At 40.4% G+C, this 20462-nt stretch overlaps 1 protein-coding gene across 1 annotated transcript in view; it reads left to right on the top strand.

The window, feature by feature from the left end:
• Positions 1-20462, top strand: part of LOC137291586 (multiple epidermal growth factor-like domains protein 11) — a 156585-nt gene that overhangs the window by 132510 nt on the left and 3613 nt on the right. The window contains exons 11-31 of the mRNA XM_067822968.1: positions 3440-3577; positions 4048-4179; positions 4271-4408; positions 5648-5797; positions 6130-6273; positions 6740-6827; positions 7169-7197; positions 7406-7611; positions 7974-8061; positions 13049-13119; positions 13479-13515; positions 14047-14144; positions 14526-14654; positions 15084-15232; positions 15624-15759; positions 16339-16470; positions 16785-16878; positions 17139-17209; positions 17555-17689; positions 17992-18114; positions 20168-20316. Coding sequence (XP_067679069.1) covers positions 3440-3577; positions 4048-4179; positions 4271-4408; positions 5648-5797; positions 6130-6273; positions 6740-6827; positions 7169-7197; positions 7406-7611; positions 7974-8061; positions 13049-13119; positions 13479-13515; positions 14047-14144; positions 14526-14654; positions 15084-15232; positions 15624-15759; positions 16339-16470; positions 16785-16878; positions 17139-17209; positions 17555-17689; positions 17992-18114; positions 20168-20316 — 2437 coding nt within the window. The remainder of the gene's footprint in view (positions 1-3439; positions 3578-4047; positions 4180-4270; positions 4409-5647; positions 5798-6129; positions 6274-6739; positions 6828-7168; positions 7198-7405; positions 7612-7973; positions 8062-13048; positions 13120-13478; positions 13516-14046; positions 14145-14525; positions 14655-15083; positions 15233-15623; positions 15760-16338; positions 16471-16784; positions 16879-17138; positions 17210-17554; positions 17690-17991; positions 18115-20167; positions 20317-20462) is intronic.

Genomic DNA, 20462 nt, shown 5'->3' with positions numbered 1-20462 from the left:
ATGACCCATCTCTTACACAACGTCGTATAAAATTATCCTTACAATACATTACTGAATTATACTCTAATGAATCTAACCCTGCATATCTTTATGAGGATCTGTACGACAAGAAGTCTTCTCTTGTTCCACCTCTAGGACACAGAATTAAACCCATTCTTTCTTCGGCCGGCATTGAGTTGGAAAAGATAGCTCCCTCCCGTCTTCTTTCTTCTCCTCCTTGGCAGATGGTTAGGCCACAAGTCGACCTAACATTAACTTCATTTAAAAAATCAGAAACTAATGAACTACAATATAAACAAGAATATGATCAATTAAACCATAAATATAGCAATTATAGATCCTTATTTACAGATGGATCCAAGGACGGATCGAGAACAATATCTTCTAGATTGCCAGATATCAGTTCTATTTTTACAGCTGAAGCAAACGCCACACTATCGGCTCTTAAATATATTCAAAGACACCCTAAACGCAAACAATATATAATCTATTCAGACTCTCTTTCTTGTCTTCAGGCGATTAAAAATTTATCATGTAAACATCCACTTTTAATTGAAATCATTGAATCGTACAATAATCATGCTACTGGCCAATGCGACATCGTCTTTTGTTGATTACCCAGTCACGTGGGGATTTCTAGTAACACAATGGCCGATCTTGCTGCCAAGGCAGCTCTGAACAAATATGTGACACCACTTCTTATTCCATACTCTGATTACAAAGCGAGCATTAGAACTTACATCCGTGATCTGATGTAGAAAAGGTGGGATACCCAAGTAGGTATAAATAAATTACTTGAAATAAAACCGTATATTGGTTACACCTACTTGGGTTGTCAGTCCAGATTTGAGGAGGTTTATTTTACGACGATGTCGTATTGGCCATACACGATATACTCATGCACGCCTATTGAAAGGTGAGGATCCTCCGTTTTGTATCCCTTGTGATGACAGGGTCACGGTCAAGCATATTTTGCTTGACTGTGTTGAATTATCCATCACAAGGGATAAGTATTTTACTGTTAAAACAATTAAGGATCTTTTTACCAGAGTTAGTTCTCATTTAATAACTGTTTTTTTTAAAGAAATGGATTTTTTGGTTGAATTTTTAATACGAAACATTCCAAATACATTTAGACTTTCCACTGTTTTTAATCGTAGTATATGTGTATTTTTAATTTGTAGCTAGATGTGACTAAATTGCAAACATCTGAAGGGATGGTGTAAATCCAACAAGATAGGGTCCATGCAGGAAGTAAAGGTACTGTAAGTCCCCATGGTCCCTAGTATGGTGACCTACCTTCAGTTGTTTGCAATCTATAGCCTGTTTTTATATTGTATTGTCCGAATAGTGATATTTGTTTTAACATTCCACGCTGTTTATAATTCCATTTGTGATATTGTAGTTGTTGTACTGTCCTTTGTTGACAGGTTTTTAGGATAATAATATATTCCATTTCAGTGTTAAATGTTCTCGTCACTGTATACCTGAAATATTGCCGATGTGACGTTAAATATTAACTCACTCACCCAATTTGCTGATTTTTCGACATCAGCAACGACATGCCGAATCGTTTGGTTGCCGTCGAATACTTTCAGGTGTCGGGTGATGGTGTCACCATGCCCAGATTTCCACGGGACACCTCAGTTCGTGCTAAATGTGTTGTTTGTGAGTGCGAAGAGAGCGTTGTGGAAGCCTGCTCATCTGGTGGTTTGACACCTACCTCGCTTCCAAGATAGAAGATGCTATTTGGATTTCTTTTCATTGAGTTAAGAAATAAAAACTATTTACTACTTGTAGTAAATGATTGACAACCAAAAGGATTTTGCATGACACAACTTGTTACATAACGATTTCTTCCTCGGAAACGAGGTTGTGGTCTAAGTGGCAATATTGTTGAAATATTATCATATTGACAACCACTTCGCTTCCAAGAGTGATATTGTTATCTTATAAGTAATGTCATGCAATATCCTATTGTCTATCACTCTAACACATATTTTACTGCCAGTAGAACGTAGTTTAGATTTTGCAACTCGGTGAAAACAGCCCTAAATAGCATTTAATCTCAGACTAGTGGGTGTTTTTGATACAGGGCGCCGCCATTGTTTAAAATCGTGGCGTCACGGTGTAAAGTTAGTTTGAGAACCAGTTAGATTATGCTTTCTTTTTATCAAGGTAAAATGACCAAAACGACTTCCTACTCGTAGTTAAATTCGTTTTTGAATCATGACCAAAACGATTTCGCATGACACCGCTTTTAACAGAACGATATAACCATTATGACAACAAGCGATTTTGACAGAATCGTCTATGAATACAAGTACCTGGGAAAATAAGCAAAGCAGGTGACAAAACTAAATGACGGTAGATTGAAAACATAAAGCTTCATTTTTCAAAACAATTGTGACGATTGCAGGTTTAGACAAACCTATAAACTAGATAATCTATCCTCTGAAATATACATGAATATTACAGCAACTTATACTGGCATACCTAACATTACGTCATGGAGGTGCACCCGTCTGATTGATTGGACAGAAATGTGCACTGTTGTCAAAAAGGTCGGTTTAAGGCAATTAAAGGTCGAAATAAGTAGTGTCAGTGACGGGGTTTCATTTATAACGAGATCAATAAATTATTTATGTACCCCCTAGAGTACAGGAGATTTTTAAATGGGAAGTTACCTGCTGCGGGGGTTCAGGGGCATACCCCTGAAGTAAATTAAAGTGATATTTTCAAGAGCAAATACGCATTATCTAATAGGAACTGTTTTCAAAACCAATATATACTTTAGAGTTTATATGTAGATAATTTAAGATGCCAATTGCATGAAGAAAATGATACATCAACGTTTTTTTGTCGCATGATAAGAGTACATTGATTGTGCCTTCATAACGTGAGTGTGTGTTATGGTTTTACACCTCTTCAGTACTATTCCTTCAATATCATGGCGAAGGACACAAGAATTTGGCCATATGCATTGTACATATGAGGAAACGTGCATTGTACATATGAGGGAAATCGAACCTGGGTCTTCAGAACCTTCAACATTAGGCTACCGCACCACCCTTATTGCATGAAGATAATTAGACACTAACGGGCCTGTACAGGATCTATGGGATATAGGATGTGGATGATATATTGATTTTATTAATGCTGAAAGGATTTGGAACTTCATGATCATTATGTAAACATTTAGGTGTTCAACAACCTCGCTGTTAGCTACCACAAATCATTTGCCATTGTAGTGAAGGACGTTACGAGTATATTCTGTTCACGAAAGCATGTTCTGTTTGGAACTCATCCCGTTGATATGAAATACCCAGTTCATAATGAATGGCCCCCTGCCTCGGTTTGGTGAGGGGAGTTTAGCAGAAAGTGTGCACATTCATTTGTCTATCAGTTTATACAGTAATGATGACAACTTTATCTGTAGACTGTGATGCTGGGACGTATGGACAAGACTGTACTAAGAAGTGTAACCCAGGATGTAAACCTGAGTCCTGCCACCATGTCACCGGTAAATGCAAAAATCGATGTATAGATGGATGGAGAGGTCAGCGTTGTGACAAAAGTAAGCTCCCAGAATCAATCAGTGTAGTGATTGTCTTTTCATTAAACTGTTGTATTTTGACGAGAATGTCATTTCAGTTACGAAGTTAAGCCTAGTTAGGCATGTCGCTATTTAACCATTTAAATTTACTGTTGGGGGAAAGTGCTGAGGTCGGACAATAGTTTGGAACGATTACTCCGGCATGTCACCAGGATGAAAATTTCAGTACACAATGCAAACGTGTGTCTTAGAATTGCGGTTTAACTGTTCATCGTGAATGGCGAGCTTCGAAATTCGCTTAGCAGTCAACCTAATGGACTACTATAACATCTAAGACCTGCTTGACTGACGATTGCCAGCTTCACCTTCAAGACAGCATCAAGCTTCAAGAAGTGTTGTTATTATCTCTCGTCTTAAGCCGTAAAGATATTTTCTGGCTACGAAGGTTCTTTGAATGTCACACAGAATTGTCATTTTTTCGTTTTGAAAAGAATGCAGGAAAAGAATGTATGGACCAGGATGTAGCAACCATTGCCGCAGTGAATGTCGCCGTTGCCACCACGTCACAGGGAGCTGTGAAGGAAACTGCCATTCTGGGTGGTATGGGGAAAACTGCTCTTCACGTAAGCTTGTCTTTATCTAACGTCACAGTATCGGTTTTCATAGGTATAGTGTAATCTTGTCAGTCTTGTATGGTTCTCACTTTCTTTTCAGGATGTCCACCGGGCACATATGGCCAGGGCTGCAGGAATCAGTGTAATGAAGGATGTCAGCCTGAGAAATGCGACTCGGCAAGTGGATCTTGTGGAACTTCCTGTAGAGCCGGGTGGACTGGGGATAACTGTGTTGATGGTACGATGAGTATGATATATTGATTAGGTATTTGTCGAACCATTCTCACCAGATTGGTCAGTTTTATGACACAGATGACGATAATCTAAAATAACAAACACAACATGCGTACCTACTTGGGGTTAAGTTTTCCCGAAACCTACAGTGTCTTGACAATATGCCGCCGTTGCTGGAATGTTCCTTGACATAAAGGGAGGTTGTGTGTTGAAGTCACCCTTGTCACTCTGTCTTCGGGAGAGTTTTTTCTATTGTTATGCACATATCAAAATAATAAACAAACGAAGCGGTCTCCATGATGTCTAGCTAAGGTCGTACTAGTTGAAGCGAACTGACTTTGAACGATGGCAGATCATCGCTACTGACGTTTAGTTACACGTCTTGGCAAGATTCCATTGTTTTGCCTTAAGCAAACTGAGCAGAAAATCCGACTGAAACAAATCATCAAGACTTGGAGCACAATTGGTGCTCATATGGGTGTTTCTTTCTTGACCTATCCCCAAATGCGATCAGTGATGAAGTCCAACATTTCACATTTCGTTTTCTAGATAAACAGATCAATGTGCCTTCACATTTGGTAAACTGATTTGAATCTCTGAAGATAGAAAATGTAAATGTATCTATGCCACCCCGTTTAGTGGCAGTTGTTATATGTATCGTGTTTTTCCGTGAAGGTTGTATAATACTGGATGGTATTGTAAGTTAAGAAATAAATGTCATGTAACATACTTCCTGTTCATATAGGGTATTTGCTTTCCTCCAAAGTGATCGTTAGTCTTTGGGACAGTGATTTTGGAATGTCTGTTGAACCCATTTGACATTTCTACGTGTACCGATTTCACAAAACTTACCAATAAGGTACACAGTAGTGAAGGAGTTTTATTGTCAAAACAGCAGAATTACTGATCCGAGACATTTTCCCTTGCTTTAGATAGCGACAACCAAAATCTGAGTGACGAGTATAGCTATTTGACAGATTCAAAAGAATTCAAAAATTTGATGTTTAATGCATAGTTGTTTTAATTCATTGTTGGATTTGTCAACTCATTTCACTTTGGCCACAGATTTTATAAGCCATTATCAATGTCTGTGTAATCAACGCTAAATTCTTTGCATTATTCACATAACCTGATGAGGGTGTGTTAATGTATAGGACTGACATTTAAACACAAATTGTCAGTTTCATCCCGGAACAGATGCGCCTCATATCATATGTGACCATTTATTGTCACCAACATCTAGCCTGTTCCTCACGAACGTACGGGGAGAACTGCAGACAAGACTGTTCCATGGGATGTGTCAACCAGACTTGCGACAGAACCACTGGACGCTGTGACGTGTGTCTAGATGGATGGGAACACGGTGACGTGAACACAACGAGATGTGACAAAGGTAGTGATTGCGGTGCATGTCTATAGTGTTGATACACATTATATTATGACTACAATATAGGCATTAAAAAGGTTTCCAACAACTCGCCGAGTCTAATATTTCAAAACGGCAAAGTCAAATGCATGCATGTCTCTATGATATGTTCACATTTCTTCCATACTGCCTAAATGGTACGTAGAATGAAGACGCTAGAATGAGCTTTAAGTGCGACTGATATCTGGTTACGGCAAAACGGATTAGCTTAGCTTGTGTCTGTTTGAAACACAATACATGTACATCGAAATACGGAGCATACAGGAAGGTTTCTTGCAAAACTATTATTTTTGTTTCAGAATGTGACAATGGAAGGTATGGAGAAAATTGTAAGGAAGATTGCAGTATCCACTGCATCAATGCCACGTGTCACCATGTGAATGGCTCCTGTACTCATGGATGTCTAGACGGAAGAAGTGGCGAGTATTGCGAAATTTCTGAAGGTAATTGGCAGGGATTTCATTATTGATTACGTCAGTATGGTCACGCTTTGAATGGAAATTATCCCATTTACATGTACAAGGATATCTCAACATGGGAACATATGTGTTAAGTATGGTAATGCTATACGTGGAGGAAACATATATCGCACTCGTATCCTTTTATAAATACATTGTGTTACTCGAAGCAATGCATACTGACACAAAGGTATTTTAGCCGTAGAACTGCGATCGCTGTATAACGTGACAAACAGCTTCGTCTTACACATTGATGATCATCATGAGAATGTTTTAGGTCTGTTTTATAAACCTAGAATATTTAATTAATGAATACCTAATGAGTGCCTTCATTTTCCACTTCCATATTTCTTGCGTACCTTCCATTTTCGTTCGTTTACGATGATTACTCATGTAACTGTACACGGAACATTGTTACCTCCTGATTTGCGTGTTCCTGTTTCTATTGCAGCCAGACACCAGAATGTATACCTCCTTGTTGGACTACTTCTACTTCTAATCGTCGTGATAACAGTTGTTATGTGTTTTGTTTTCGTTCGGTGGGTATTTTCCAACTTACTTGCATGGTCTAACAAACCCATAACCCGACTGCAACCAATAAATACTTCAGAGAAACGCCATGCTCAGATATACATCTTAAGTACGTCATGAATCCAATATGGCGGATAAATTTTTCAAGTAGCCTGGATACAACATACATCTTAAGTACTATGAATAATATTTTACACGTTCTTGTCAGAGAATGAAATCCAAACATGTGCAATGACATAGTTGAGTACCAAACAAAGTTTAGAAGCAAGAAATTGTTAATCCAGTTTCTCACATGTAATATTTTCATCGTCGAACTCAATAAGTCATGCGTGTATTTTGTTTAATTTAGAGAGCCGTTGAGAAGATTTAGCCACAAAAGTAAGTAAACCTAGATGAAAGTACATGAAAGTGTATGTGCATGGTCAGTGGTCAGTGGTGAAGCTTATTTTTGGAAAATATTCCATAACAAGTTGGGGGTTTTTTATTTCTTGTGATACATGTCACCGTGAAGAATGTAAACAATATCCACAAGATCACATGTTGGTTGGTATCTGGCTTACTATTTCTACGTTGCGTGTTTTTTCAGAGATTGAAGGCGAGAAGACTAACGGGGTGAGCCTACCTATGGCAGTCAGTGGAGACCAAAATGCATCCGAACATGTGGCCGCCACCGACGAAGATGAAGCTATCTATGTCAATGTTCCGAGTAGTGTTCCTGTGGCAGTCAGTGCCTTCAAGGAATTCGTTGCCAGGAAGAAAGCTACAAAGGAAATCTTGGTGAAAGAGTATGCTGTACGTATTGTGAAGGCCTGAGTGAAGAATGCGTGGTCCATATGCATGAAACTGGTCATGCACTCTCTTGGGAGACAAAGATCAATGTTGTGTTATTGGTTATGTCGCCCAAAATACATGTGCTGTGTCATTTGCTGTTTAATATATATTTAGAAATTACATAGAGTTTTCATACCTCCTTACTTTCTGCCACTTACTTTCATTGAAATTGTGCTTGGAACTCCCAGAAGAGATAGTTATCCTTTTCGTCATGGGGTTATCAGTGATTTCCGTCATTACATTATGTATGTATAATTTATACAAAAGTTTTAAGAGGTATTCTGATATTCTGAGAACATTGCACTCTGGTGTTGCATTTTCAGGAACTTCCTAAAGGTCTGACGGCTAATCATGACAAAGCAATGACGGAAGTGAACAGTCCGAAGAATCGATTTAAAGGAATTTACCCGTGTAAGACACGAACTTATATTTTTCACGATATTGACACAGAACAAAAATATCGTAAATAGTCTCAGAATTTATCACATCGACGACAGATCTTAATTCAGTCCACTTGAATCATCTAAAATATAATTTATTACAGTTTCAGAGCTTGCAATGATACATTTTCTTTATGTACAATTATTTCTTCAAAATTGCACACTTACAGATGGAGATGTCTTCCGCGGGACACGGTAGTCTACTTGAAGGTCACATGGAACGTAAAACACAACTTTTCAGATTCTGATACCTTTCGGTATGCACTTACCGAAACAATTCATCAAAAATGCCAAGTCAACCTATAAAGTTGAAAAAAACGCGATGGAAAAAAAGCCCGCGAAATCGGAGTTCAAACGATTGACTAAATTTCCCCCAGCACCGGGGGAAAAGTGGTTTGAACAGCTGTGCTGCACGGCGCCCATAACGCATGCGCAGTGAATAGGTTCAGTAACAGTATGAAACAGTATGCATGCCCGGAGTATGAGGTCATGAGTAGTCAAACCTTGGATGTGTACACAAACAAGTAAATAATCTACTCGTTACATAAAAAGAACTTGACGATTGTAATAAGCAGTCTCTGTCACAGAGAAAGCTCATTGTCTGGTTTATTGACGCCTAAATGTCTGCTAAAGATAATATGCAATACACAGCTTCAATCACTGAGCACATGCAGTTTGAACCTAACACGTACCTATCAGGCTATATGCCATAAACATAATAAATTGATTTATGACACGTGCACCCGAGTCCTGTCTCTCCCACAGTATGTAATTAGGCAGGTGTGATGCTTGTACATGTGACTTGTTTTCAGGTCTACATCCAAGTTTCAACTCCTGTTATGTACTTGGCCGAATGACAGTTTCCAGCCACGCAGTAGTTCACCATCTCTACTGAGATGATTTTTCATTGCATCGAACGCAAATTCAGAGAACATGTATTTACAAAACCCAACATCTCTAAATACTGGGCAGCCAGATACGACTCACGTCTAACGAAGCAGGCGTCTCATTTGGTCTGTGTTGCTTGTGTGTCACTGAACGTGGTTGACAGGTCAGGTGGTAGCGCGCCTGGATAACGCGTGAAACTCTTTCATTATGGCAAATGCTCAGCGGGCACCGAAACAGTGGTGTCTTACCAAGGCAGAGACAGTGACTTCGTTTGAAAGTTGGAGGCAAAACCTCTTGTATACTTTATCACTTGATGCACACTTCGCTCCATTTCTCATCGACGAGGCTATATGGCTGAAAACGACGTGGGAACAACTCCGCTCAAAGGCATGACAAACGATGGTGACGATGTCCAACAAGCCCAAAGGCTTTTCCATTTTCCATTTTTCCATTTCCCAAAGGCGAACTGCACAACAAAAAGCAGTTTAGAACTAATGCTTGGACAAATTGCCAATTTCTGCCCTATCATCTCAAGAAATACTATTAGTAAGAACTCTACGCCCATAGGCTGTATATGGCACGCCTTCTCTTTGGATTTCAGGCCACTGGTGGCCATTTTCTCGATTTCACAGACATTAAGATCGAGCCCAGCGACCTGAAGATTTAGGTCAGAGACTCATGGCCTTTGTGGAGGACAATTTACTTCGACGTGACGGCGGTATCACCCACCACGGCACTGCACTGGACGAGGATGAGGAGCTCTCACCATCATTGGAAAGCTTTGTGGTGCTTACTTGGCTTAGACTAATTCATGTTGACCTGGTTGGTTAAACAACGTTATGATACAGACCTGCGCTCACGTATTGTTGCCTCACTGAAACCAGAAATGTCATACTTGGCACAGGGGCTTGTATCGCTTTGAAACGGCGTTCGAAAGACATATAGATGTATAGACCCTACCCTAGTACTATATAAAAGGAAAGGGATGTAACGAGGAAACCACCCCCTCCTCGATCAAAGTTACATGTTACCGCGTAAAATATTTTTAAGGCCCCATCGAGGCCAACGGATCGAAAGCCAGATGATTTCCCTACAAAATGAGCTATAAATGGTCACAATCGGATCATTCTTTCAAAAGTTATACGCTACGAATCATCGCAAACAGCTACCTCCGCAATTTCACGCCAAAATCATGGATCACCCAATACGGCGAAAACTCACCTTTTAAATTCGTTTATTAATTCCAGCCACGTTGGCAGCACCAGCGCTGGGCTGGATTCGTGACCATAAGCGACCTTGACATTCAAGTGAACTGAGCAGATCCGCACAAACAGACTCGGGCCATCCGATTGGCCATTTCCACTGTATATTTTGTTTCCAACCAGTCGGATGGCCCGAGTCTGTTTGTGCGGATCTGCTCAGTTCACTTGAATGTCAAGGTCGCTTATGGCCGACATGTGAGTAGGATTGCCGGCTATTTTGGTGAAAATGCTTGCTTACTGTCGAAAAAATGACATGTAGATGTTGTAATAAGTTTTCCGACCCTCGGAATACCGCGGCCGATCGAATCCAGCCCAGCGCTGGTGCTGCCAACGTGGCTGGAATTAATAAACGAATTTAAAAGGTGAGTTTTCGCCGTATTGGGTGATCCATGATTTTGGCGTGAAATTGCGGAGGTAGCTGTTTGCGATGATTCGTAGCGTATAACTTTTGAAAGAATGATCCGATTGTGACCATTTATAGCTCATTTTGTAGGGAAATCATCTGGCTTTCGATCCGTTGGCCTCGATGGGGCCTTAAAAATATTTTACGCGGTAACATGTAACTTTGATCGAGGAGGGGGTGGTTTCCTCGTTACATCCCTTTCCTTTTATATAGTACTAGGGTAGGGTCTATACATCTATATGTCTTTCGAACGCCGTTTCAAAGCGATACAAGCCCCTGTGGTACTTGGTGATGGCACGATATACACGTATGGCTCAGGAAAACCGTCAGACAAACATAATGTTAGAAGAGCCTGCATGCTCAGAGCCCCGAACAAAGCTGCTACCAGATTGAGATCGGTGACTTGGTATATACAGAGTTAAGCTGTCAGAATGCTACAAAGTGCAATCTTGTATCAAGACTTCCCAGGACAAACTCACATACGATGACGCATCAGACAGTGAAGACCAACCTGATCAACCTCTTCACCTACCTTGTACCCCACAGATTCCTCTTGAAATCCTTACTCCATCTATACAACAGCCAGGATATCTGGATCCCAACAGTATTCAGCAACCTGGCTTCACTCATATATCAGAGGAAAATGTGCCTTCTGTTGACTTTGACACTCCATCAGAGGTAGTTCCCAGCCACATCACTTCGCGCTGTATTACTTTTATAGTTTATGCGACTTAAGCCTCAAAGAGGAAAAGAAAAAGACTGTCACGCCAATGCAGGTTTGCTTGGCAGTGTAATGAGGCAAGGGAGCCATTCCCCTTGGATAACTCTCGGGTGGGAGAGGTCTGGTTGCGCGTACGAGTGCGTGTTCTGCTTGAGTTGGAATTAAATCATAACAAAGAGTCCTTACGTGTCCCGTTGATTCGCAAGTGGTACAGTATCCCTTTACCTAAACTGGCGCATCAAGTACAATAAAAGAAGTTGTTATCCATAAAGAGTCTTACTTTCTTGTGACTCGCCATACTTCTAAAATGCCCATCAAACAAACCATCTTTCTGTACACACATTGAGCCCTCAACGTGTCAGCAAATGAACCAGCCAATCGGAAACCATCGTTACACTTGAGTGCACAGCCACCCGCTATGACTGGGTTCGGTCTGCCAAGGGCTTCGTTTCGAGGGAAGTTAGCCCAAGTACAAAATATTGCACTTTTGAATCGCGGTTGCACGCTTACAGTTTTGTTTATTTGGGTTTTTTACAAGCAGCAATGTATATTGTAGGTCATGAATAAGTGATAATTGTGTTTTAATTATGTTTGATCTTTTGGTTGCATGTGACCTTTAATGAATCGTTAATATACAATGATGCTGCACCATGGTCTTCATGACGTCAGCAGTTGTTTCCTATAAAGTTTATAATTCCAATACAATATCAATAGTGAGTACTGAATGTAACTTAATATTAGGACATCTTTAGTCACGATACGGCTGAAATATTGCCTGTTTGACGTTATGTGATAAATCTCACGTACATATTGTAGTTGCAAATTTCCGCTTGCAGTATATTTGTATGAAAGCATCAATACTATTTCTGTAGAATCTACCTGACGCAGTATATTACCTACGAGGGAGAACATATCGATGTTGATCATACGGTGGTCTAGGACAAAATATCACTTTGTCATGGCGACATGACGTCATGGTTCTTCTGTGACGTTGCGTTCTACATGCGGCGACGGCGGGTAGCCATGTGTGAAAGTAGATTTGGCTGTATTTACCTCAGTTTATCGACTGTAATAAACAGAATATTATATTTGTGCACATAACATACTATGTTTACGACACTCGTGCCTAAATATCGGTATATCACTCGCTCTCGCTCGGGAAATGCCAACATTGAGGCACTCATGTCGTGAACATAGTATGACACGGGCACACATATAATATCCTCTATATACTCCTAATAATACAATTAAATCGTTTTAACGAAAATAGTGGGGAACGCTATTCTTTTGAATTTCCATATTCCAATTGTTCATATTTTGTTTGGTTTGACTTTACCTAGCCTTTGGTGTAGGTTCGAGTTTCAACTAATTGGAGTCATAATGTTGTACTTTAACAAATTCACAGCAAAATAAGTTTTTCATAACATGACGAAGCTCAGTATTTATCATTGCGAAGACGTTATGAGCAATAATTAAACGAGTACATTATGTGCTTGTAAGTCGCCATTACCTGGAACGAAATCATTCATTTTGGTGTAGCGATGCATTGCTTTAATCGGAAACTGAAATCACGACTGCACATGTAGATTATACTTTGAAAAGTAGTGTATAGGCAGCCGAGGCGAGATGGGGCTGTTTTGATGCCGATTAAGTACAACTGAAAATATATATTAATATGTTTCAGATAATCACTCTCTGGTAGTTCTGGAAGGGAATGGTGGCAGCAGTGGCTACATAAACGCCAGCTACATCGATGTGAGTTGACGGGATACTCTTCATCAACCCACTGAAATGCTAATTGGGAATGATTGTGAAGGCACTATGAGTGTTTCAGTGACTGACTGAGTGTGTTTTTGCGCCGCTTTTAGCAATGTTCGAGCAATATCATGGCTGGGACACCAGACATTGGCTTCACACACTGTATCCAAGTGGTGTATCGAACCTAGACCTACAGAGTGACGCGCGGACGCGTTAACCATTAGACTACCCCAATGACCCTATGAGTGTTTCATCTCACTCGAAAATTAAGTATTGATTGAACCACGTTGTTGCAATATTACCTATCCAGGTATTTAAAGGCTACTGTTTCTGACAAGGTGTATGTTATTTTGCAGGGACGAACAAGGGGAAAACAGTACATTGCAACACAGGGTAAAGAAAAATTGAACTTCTAACTATGAAAATATGTATATGCCTACATTCACGCCACTTTCAGCAGTGTATTAATTTCTTAGATTTCTGAGTACATTAAAGTACAGTGCCCTTCAGGCCATGGAATGTTTGACTAAAATATTCTTCATTCCATCCTGTTTGTAAACTCTTGAGAATGGCCGGTCACGTGTTAACGTAGACATGCTGTCTACTGTGTCCATCTATTCTAAGATGACCAAATGCTAACTTCGATATCAGATATTCCGTCTACTGCATCATGTTCTCCAATTAACTATGACATTTGATTATATATCTGCTCAGTCTGTCTACATGTACTGTCTACATGCACTGTCTACATGTACTGTCTACATGTACTGTCTATTGTACGTTGATAAGCGTAATAGTTTGTTCCATCCCAAGAGATAGTTGACATGTCAACTAATATATCCCACGTTCTGTACCATGAGTCAATGAACCAGTTATTCTCCAAGTGCTAGTCACATGGTCACTAAACTATTACGTTTGTGCCAGGTCCTCTGCCCGAGACTGTTGTGGACTTCTGGGAGATGATTTGGCAAGAACAGGTGCCCGTCATCGTCATGCTGGCTAATATCATGGAAGATGGAAGGGTGATATTTAGTTTCGATATCGCTTCAGCGATGATATTACCTCTGATGTACTCAATGAAATAATCATCGCTAAATAATTTCTGTATCCTGTTTGAATTTGTAACCATTATGCTTGATCAAAGTATTTGATAAACAAGAGTTATTTTGAAAGACGTGTACTGACATTACCTGCAGTAAAATGGCATATGTAACAATGCCTCTTGTAGAGGAGAACGTATACATTCTTTTTTCGTGGTGACACTGTTTTCAACTGATCAATTCAGATATTTTTCGTGACTAACCCTTTGCGCACTATCAGTTAAGGCAAATATGAGAGATTGAACGTTAATGTCCTGAAGCTGGCGATTTGAATTTACCATCTACGGATGTTTTCTGTCACAGAGACGTTGTGAGCCGTACTGGCCAAATGAACAGGGAGAAGACACCAAGACGTTCGGCCCCTGGAAGATAACAGTGGCTGACTCCTGTCCCCTAGCTGACTTCACCATAAGAACACTCACGATAAAGAAGGTGGGAGTGAAAATGGCAATTTAGCTGGTTAAGTAAAGGTGTTAAGGTTGTCAAAGACCCTTCCTTTTAGTTGGTGGATGTTTCAATTTCCTGCCGCGTCACACTGGAGGACGAGAACAGATGGTTCTTCTTGTTGTCCTGCCTCATGATTGAAACCAAAGGGATAACACAATACCTGTCGGCTTGGAATCAGTGTACTCTAGGGTATCGATTTTGAACTGCGCTGTAGTATCCCAGTGACATAGCAGTATATCGTCGTACAATCAAAAGGACGCAGACACCGACATACCTAAAGCCCCGATTCAAGGCATACTTTGACTTCTTCAAGTTCGTTTCTTCGTCATAGAATTATTGCCGACATATAGAATTGTTTGCAAACTGATCTTACTTAATGTTGAAGAATCATACACATAAGCATATCTTCAACAGGGAAGCATGCAGAGGACTGTGAAGCATGTTCACTACATGGTGTGGCCTGACAAGGATGTGCCAGACAACACCATGTCTCTGGTGGAACTCAGGAACAAAGTCAGGACCTTCTGCGACTTCGCCCAAGGACCCATGGTCGTACACTGCAGGTACAGTCACATGTGGAGTGAGTGAGGGCGTTCGAACCTGACTTTACATACTAGGCAATTTTGCAGCCAAACCGTCATCGCGTTCGACATCACTATTGAATTATACATTTAGTCTAAATAAAAAAAACACATTAACGATGTAATTACTAGATGAATTCAGATTATATTTAATGCTAATGTGAAAATACTGAGTTAGACAACGTATACTGAACAGCGTGTATTAGTTCATGTATTCTTTAAAACAGCTTGGTGACAGATGTCACCACATACGATGCAAGTTCATAAACGACATAGACAAATCAGATTTAAAGCGTCCTGTGCTGTATGTTGTCCGTGAGAACTAGGAGTAAACATGTGTGGTATATTATTTTGTCCACCTTCCCCTGCCCAGTGCTGGTGTGGGCCGAACAGGGACCTTGATTGCTCTGGACTCCCTGCTGGAAGACGCAGAGACCCGAAACATGGTGGACATCTACGGCTGTGTCTTGCGACTCAGGAACTGTAGAGTCAGTATGGTACAGACTCAGGTCAGTAGATGCAGGGAACCATCACACGGTATTGGAAACAAGGGATTTTCGACATACAGTTGAAAACATTGTGGAAACGTCTCTGCAAAAGGCTTTGTCTAAAACGCAGGATGATGTCATCAATGATATTGCAGTCACATGCACGGAAATATGAGATAGTAATGCCGCTGTTTCGGGGAATTAGATATATGTGTCAGGCAGAATAATGAGCCAGTAAATGAAGTTAAATGTCGTTTTTATTTGTAAGATGTGTTGTTTGTGAGAGAAACGCTAGAATTGATGAAACCCACGACTATCAGTTCCGGCAGACCAAGGATCAGCACAGTATTGAATCCTGGATTTGTTTTCTCTGCAGCATAGACATGACATTCTGCACTGTGACTGCATCGCTTGAATGGTTTTGTTGCAAAACTTTAATCATTTTATCTCTGTGCCAAGGTTCTCTTTTATGATGTTTCTTAAAGGTTCGGATTCTTGTATTGATTTTATCTTTACACATAGAACGCCAATGTTATATTGACATTTCCCCTCAATATACAAAGATTAATGACTGTAACATATCTGTAAATGATGTTACAGTCACAGTATGTGTTCCTCCACGACTGCCTGCTGGACGCCCTCTGCCACACAATCCACCCCACACCCGCCAGTCTCTATGGCAACGCATATAAACAGCTAAAGAAGAAACCCAACCTTGCTGTTGCCTATCAGGTGTGTAATGTTTACACCGGGTTAACCTTGAAATGGTGGACGTAACTGTACATTATACACGAACATTCTTGACAACGGTACAAGACTCTGCACTGAAACGTGACTCTCACGAAATACGATGTTTTCATCCATAAAACTGGTCATATATATATATATATATATATATATATATATATATATATATATATATATATATATATATATATATATATATTACTGTATAGGAGATATGATAGTCGTAGCGCTGTGGTCTCTTGGGTGAAACAGGGCCATGGTTACACGGGAACTGCCATACATTAACATGTACTTTCCAGAAACTCTGCGAGTGCCCTCAAACTGAGCATGTGAGTGACGCTGCCAGAGACCTAGAGAACATCGACAAAAACAGAAACAAGGAGATTCTTCCTGGTATGTTTCACTGTGCTTGTCAAACCGACGAGCTAGAATCTCGCTGTAGTGAAAGACACCAACCAAACATGTAACAATCCTTAACCTGTAGTTCAATATGTCCGTCATTTTACACTGTAAGCAGGGGCAAGTCATCTTTCGATGGACAAATTAAAACAATATTGATACTAGAGACGAGATGCAAACAGTTATTCATGAATGCACGTGTATGCAAAGTATTAAGAATAAAACTAGTGTCAGTCTGTGTACCACTGTTACAGGAGATATGCATCGTGCTGTTCTAACGCGCGAAGCAGACGACACCGACTACATCAATGCAGTCATCGCTCCGGTGAGTATATGTCACTATAAGGCATACATCACTCAAACCCATTTTGTCACTACTAACGGAATCAGATGGTCAGGTTCGGGGTCATATCATAATTGTGTAGATTGATGCTCATGATGTTGATCACTGGATTGTTGGGTTCAGACTCAATGTTTTTACAGACCGCCGTCATATAACTGGACTATGTCTGAGTGCGTCTTTAAACAACATACCAACAGACCGGAAAATATTTTGTAACAAATATGCAAATAAGTCAATCTATATATTACCTATACTAAATTATACATTTTATTTCATAAAACATGAAGCATTGGTTATTCCATCACATGTGAGTGATTCACATTTCAGTCCTATGAGAAGCGGCGAGCGTTCATCCTCACTCAAATCCCCCTGACCTCCACAGTTGTTGACTTCTGGCGTCTGGTCTACGACTATGACGTCCGAGGCATCGTCCTGCTGGAGAACTACACCGACGTCGACGTGGTGAGTCCTAAGGTGAAGGACACAATACAATAGGAATAAAACATGGACCCTTTGCCACGGTACTAACTTAAGGTTGTGACAAGGATAATAAATGAATTCTGGTAGCACAGGTCAATACGTTTAACATCAGTATGTGTTAGCGTTTCAGTATTGTAGTGTAATGTTGTACTGTGTGCCAGTTATGAGTTTTACTAACAAACCGGATAATGTTAAACTATCAGTTTCTCCATCTTTGGTCGTCATTGTCCTCTGGATATCATAGTCCTCATTTTTTATCATTTTCTCCCCTATTTTAAACTCAGAAGTGTGGCATGTTCTGGGCCAAAGACAAGAAGCCGACCAAGTTTGGCCCGTTCAGTGTTAGTGAAGGGAAGATTGAGGAACATGCTGGTTTCACCATGGAGAAAATCTGTTACAGCCTATGGGTAGGTATAGATACCTGACATGAACACACATGAATATATGTTCCATGGTTTGAGACATTGATGTACCTGAGTATCAAATGAGACTGATGTACCAATAAACTTAAATAATTATACGTTGGTATATATTATGTGCAATAGACCGTGGTAGTTGTTGGAAGTGATATGTCGAGTCTGTTATGATATCAACTGACGGGTCAAAATTTCTTCTGTACTTTTCGGGGTGATTCAGTCGTCCAGTGGGAAAAGTTTTGAGTCTTCAGACTGACGACAGGGTTCGATTCCAATTATGGTGAACTGACTTCCTCTACAGTGATATGGTTTGAATTGCATCGTGCTAAATGCACCCTAAAACGCAACTCTCTCTCTCACTCGCAAAGGAACCATTACTTGTAGGTATTGTCTTTAGCCATTTCATTACTAGACAGCTCTATATTATAGTTCCTTGATTTAAAGGATCATAAACAAGTTCTTGAAAATTCAATTCAGTCCTTTCTGGGAGACTTGCTACCTTTCTGAGACGTATGTTTACTTGTCATGTGAACCTGAAGTTATGCCGTGCTCAAAGCAAGCTTTCTCTGCATATGGAAAACAGCGTAGTTTGATTAGGGAATTAATAAATGTAGAGAAATGAAAGAAAAACTGTTAGCATTATTCTGAAACATTTAATCGAACATAAAAAGCATCTATGTTGAAGGATTAATAAACCGTTGAATTTATCTCTATGGCAAAATAGCATTACTTCAAATATTTCATAATGTAAGAATGAGTGTTGGGATGCTGGTAGTCAGGATTTTTTACTTGACAAGGAAGAAGGAAGATGGTGGTTTCAAATGAACAGGGAAGCATGTCTTTGAGCCCATTCGTTCTGCACATATACACGACTTCCGACTTTGTGTACAGTAGATCCACACTTTCTACGATCTAGACAAGGAAGATGAAGCCATGAAGGGCAGTGACTGATCCCTGATCGTGCTGGTATGAAATATGAAACTCCTGGTTTGGTCAAGTCCGACATCCACATGCATATAGCATGTTCAATGGACACCCCGCATGGCGTGCTCTCGCGTTGTACATGGGTAACTCGGGCCATGATCTGTACCAGGATGTAGTGTACGGTGAAACTCCAGCGTCAGGTTTACCAGATGTTATCCGGCTTGATGACGTGCAGTGATCAGTTATTTTTGCAGTGACGGAATTTGCTACTTAATCTGATATACCGGATCATGTTCCGGAGCGACATGTCAGTAATCTCTCTCTCTCTCTCTCTCTCTCTCACACACACACACACACACACACACACACACACACACACACACACACACACACACACACACACACACACAGTTACTGGCGTCTGTGACTCGATTGTGTAGGATACTTTGACAAAGTTGTATGAGGGGGTTGAGAATGATAAGACGATATTTGAGACTGACGTCCAACCGCGCTTTTAGCAGGTACTAGTTTCGTTGATATGTGCGGTACATAAATATTGCAAAATAAGACCTCCGGCACATGTAGTCTTAATGGAGGGCAGTCATGTGACCTTCACCCGCTACATTTACAGGGACTGCATGGGGCAAAACCCAGGATGTAGCAACTAGCATCCATGGTGGCCGGTTGCGCCAACAAATACCTGGTCAGAAATTAATGACAAAACAAAATGTTAACCTGTATTTGAGATTCTAGAGCTAAGGCGATGTTTGACAGCATTCCGTCTCCCACTTATAATCAGATAAACGTGTGACAAAATTATGACAGGTTTTTGACCATCTATAGTCCTTGTCACTACACATGACTGTCACAATGTGCACGTGCTTTCTGCTTTTACTTCCTTTAAATGACGGTTTTATGCAGTTGTACAAACAATAAATCTACAAAGTTTCCTAATCTTGCATTTACGTGTTTGATCACCATTTGATCTTTCAGTCCAAAATGTCATGTTTGTGTTGAATGTTTGACGAATAAGCAAAATTAAAGTTATATCCTGTGCACTGCCTGCAGCATGCATTAACTGACGCCCCTTTGATGAATATGGATTTGTTCCTCCAAACAGAACGATAAAAGGGAGGTAACTCTGTTCCGTTCTCCCGCCTGGCCTAAGAAGAGTTCACTTCCGGAATCCCCATCGAGTCTCCTGGGCATGATTGACTTCCTTAGACAGTGGAAAGTTGGTGCTCCTTCACCCCTCGTTGTTGTCTGCAGGTAAAGGCTGTACAGTATCCATTAACCTCATTCCATATCTCCTTTGGTATTGTGAGGTACGTCAGCTTTGGGCTCTAGTTTATCTCCGAGTAGATCGGTAAGGTACGTCAGCTTTGGGCTCTAGTAAATGTCCGTGTAGATCGGTG

This window comes from Haliotis asinina, chromosome 7, assembly GCF_037392515.1.
Source record: "Haliotis asinina isolate JCU_RB_2024 chromosome 7, JCU_Hal_asi_v2, whole genome shotgun sequence".
NCBI lineage: Eukaryota > Metazoa > Mollusca > Gastropoda > Lepetellida > Haliotidae > Haliotis > Haliotis asinina.
Note: the sequence above shows the minus strand (reverse complement) of the source record. Positions and strands in the feature narration are given on the sequence as shown.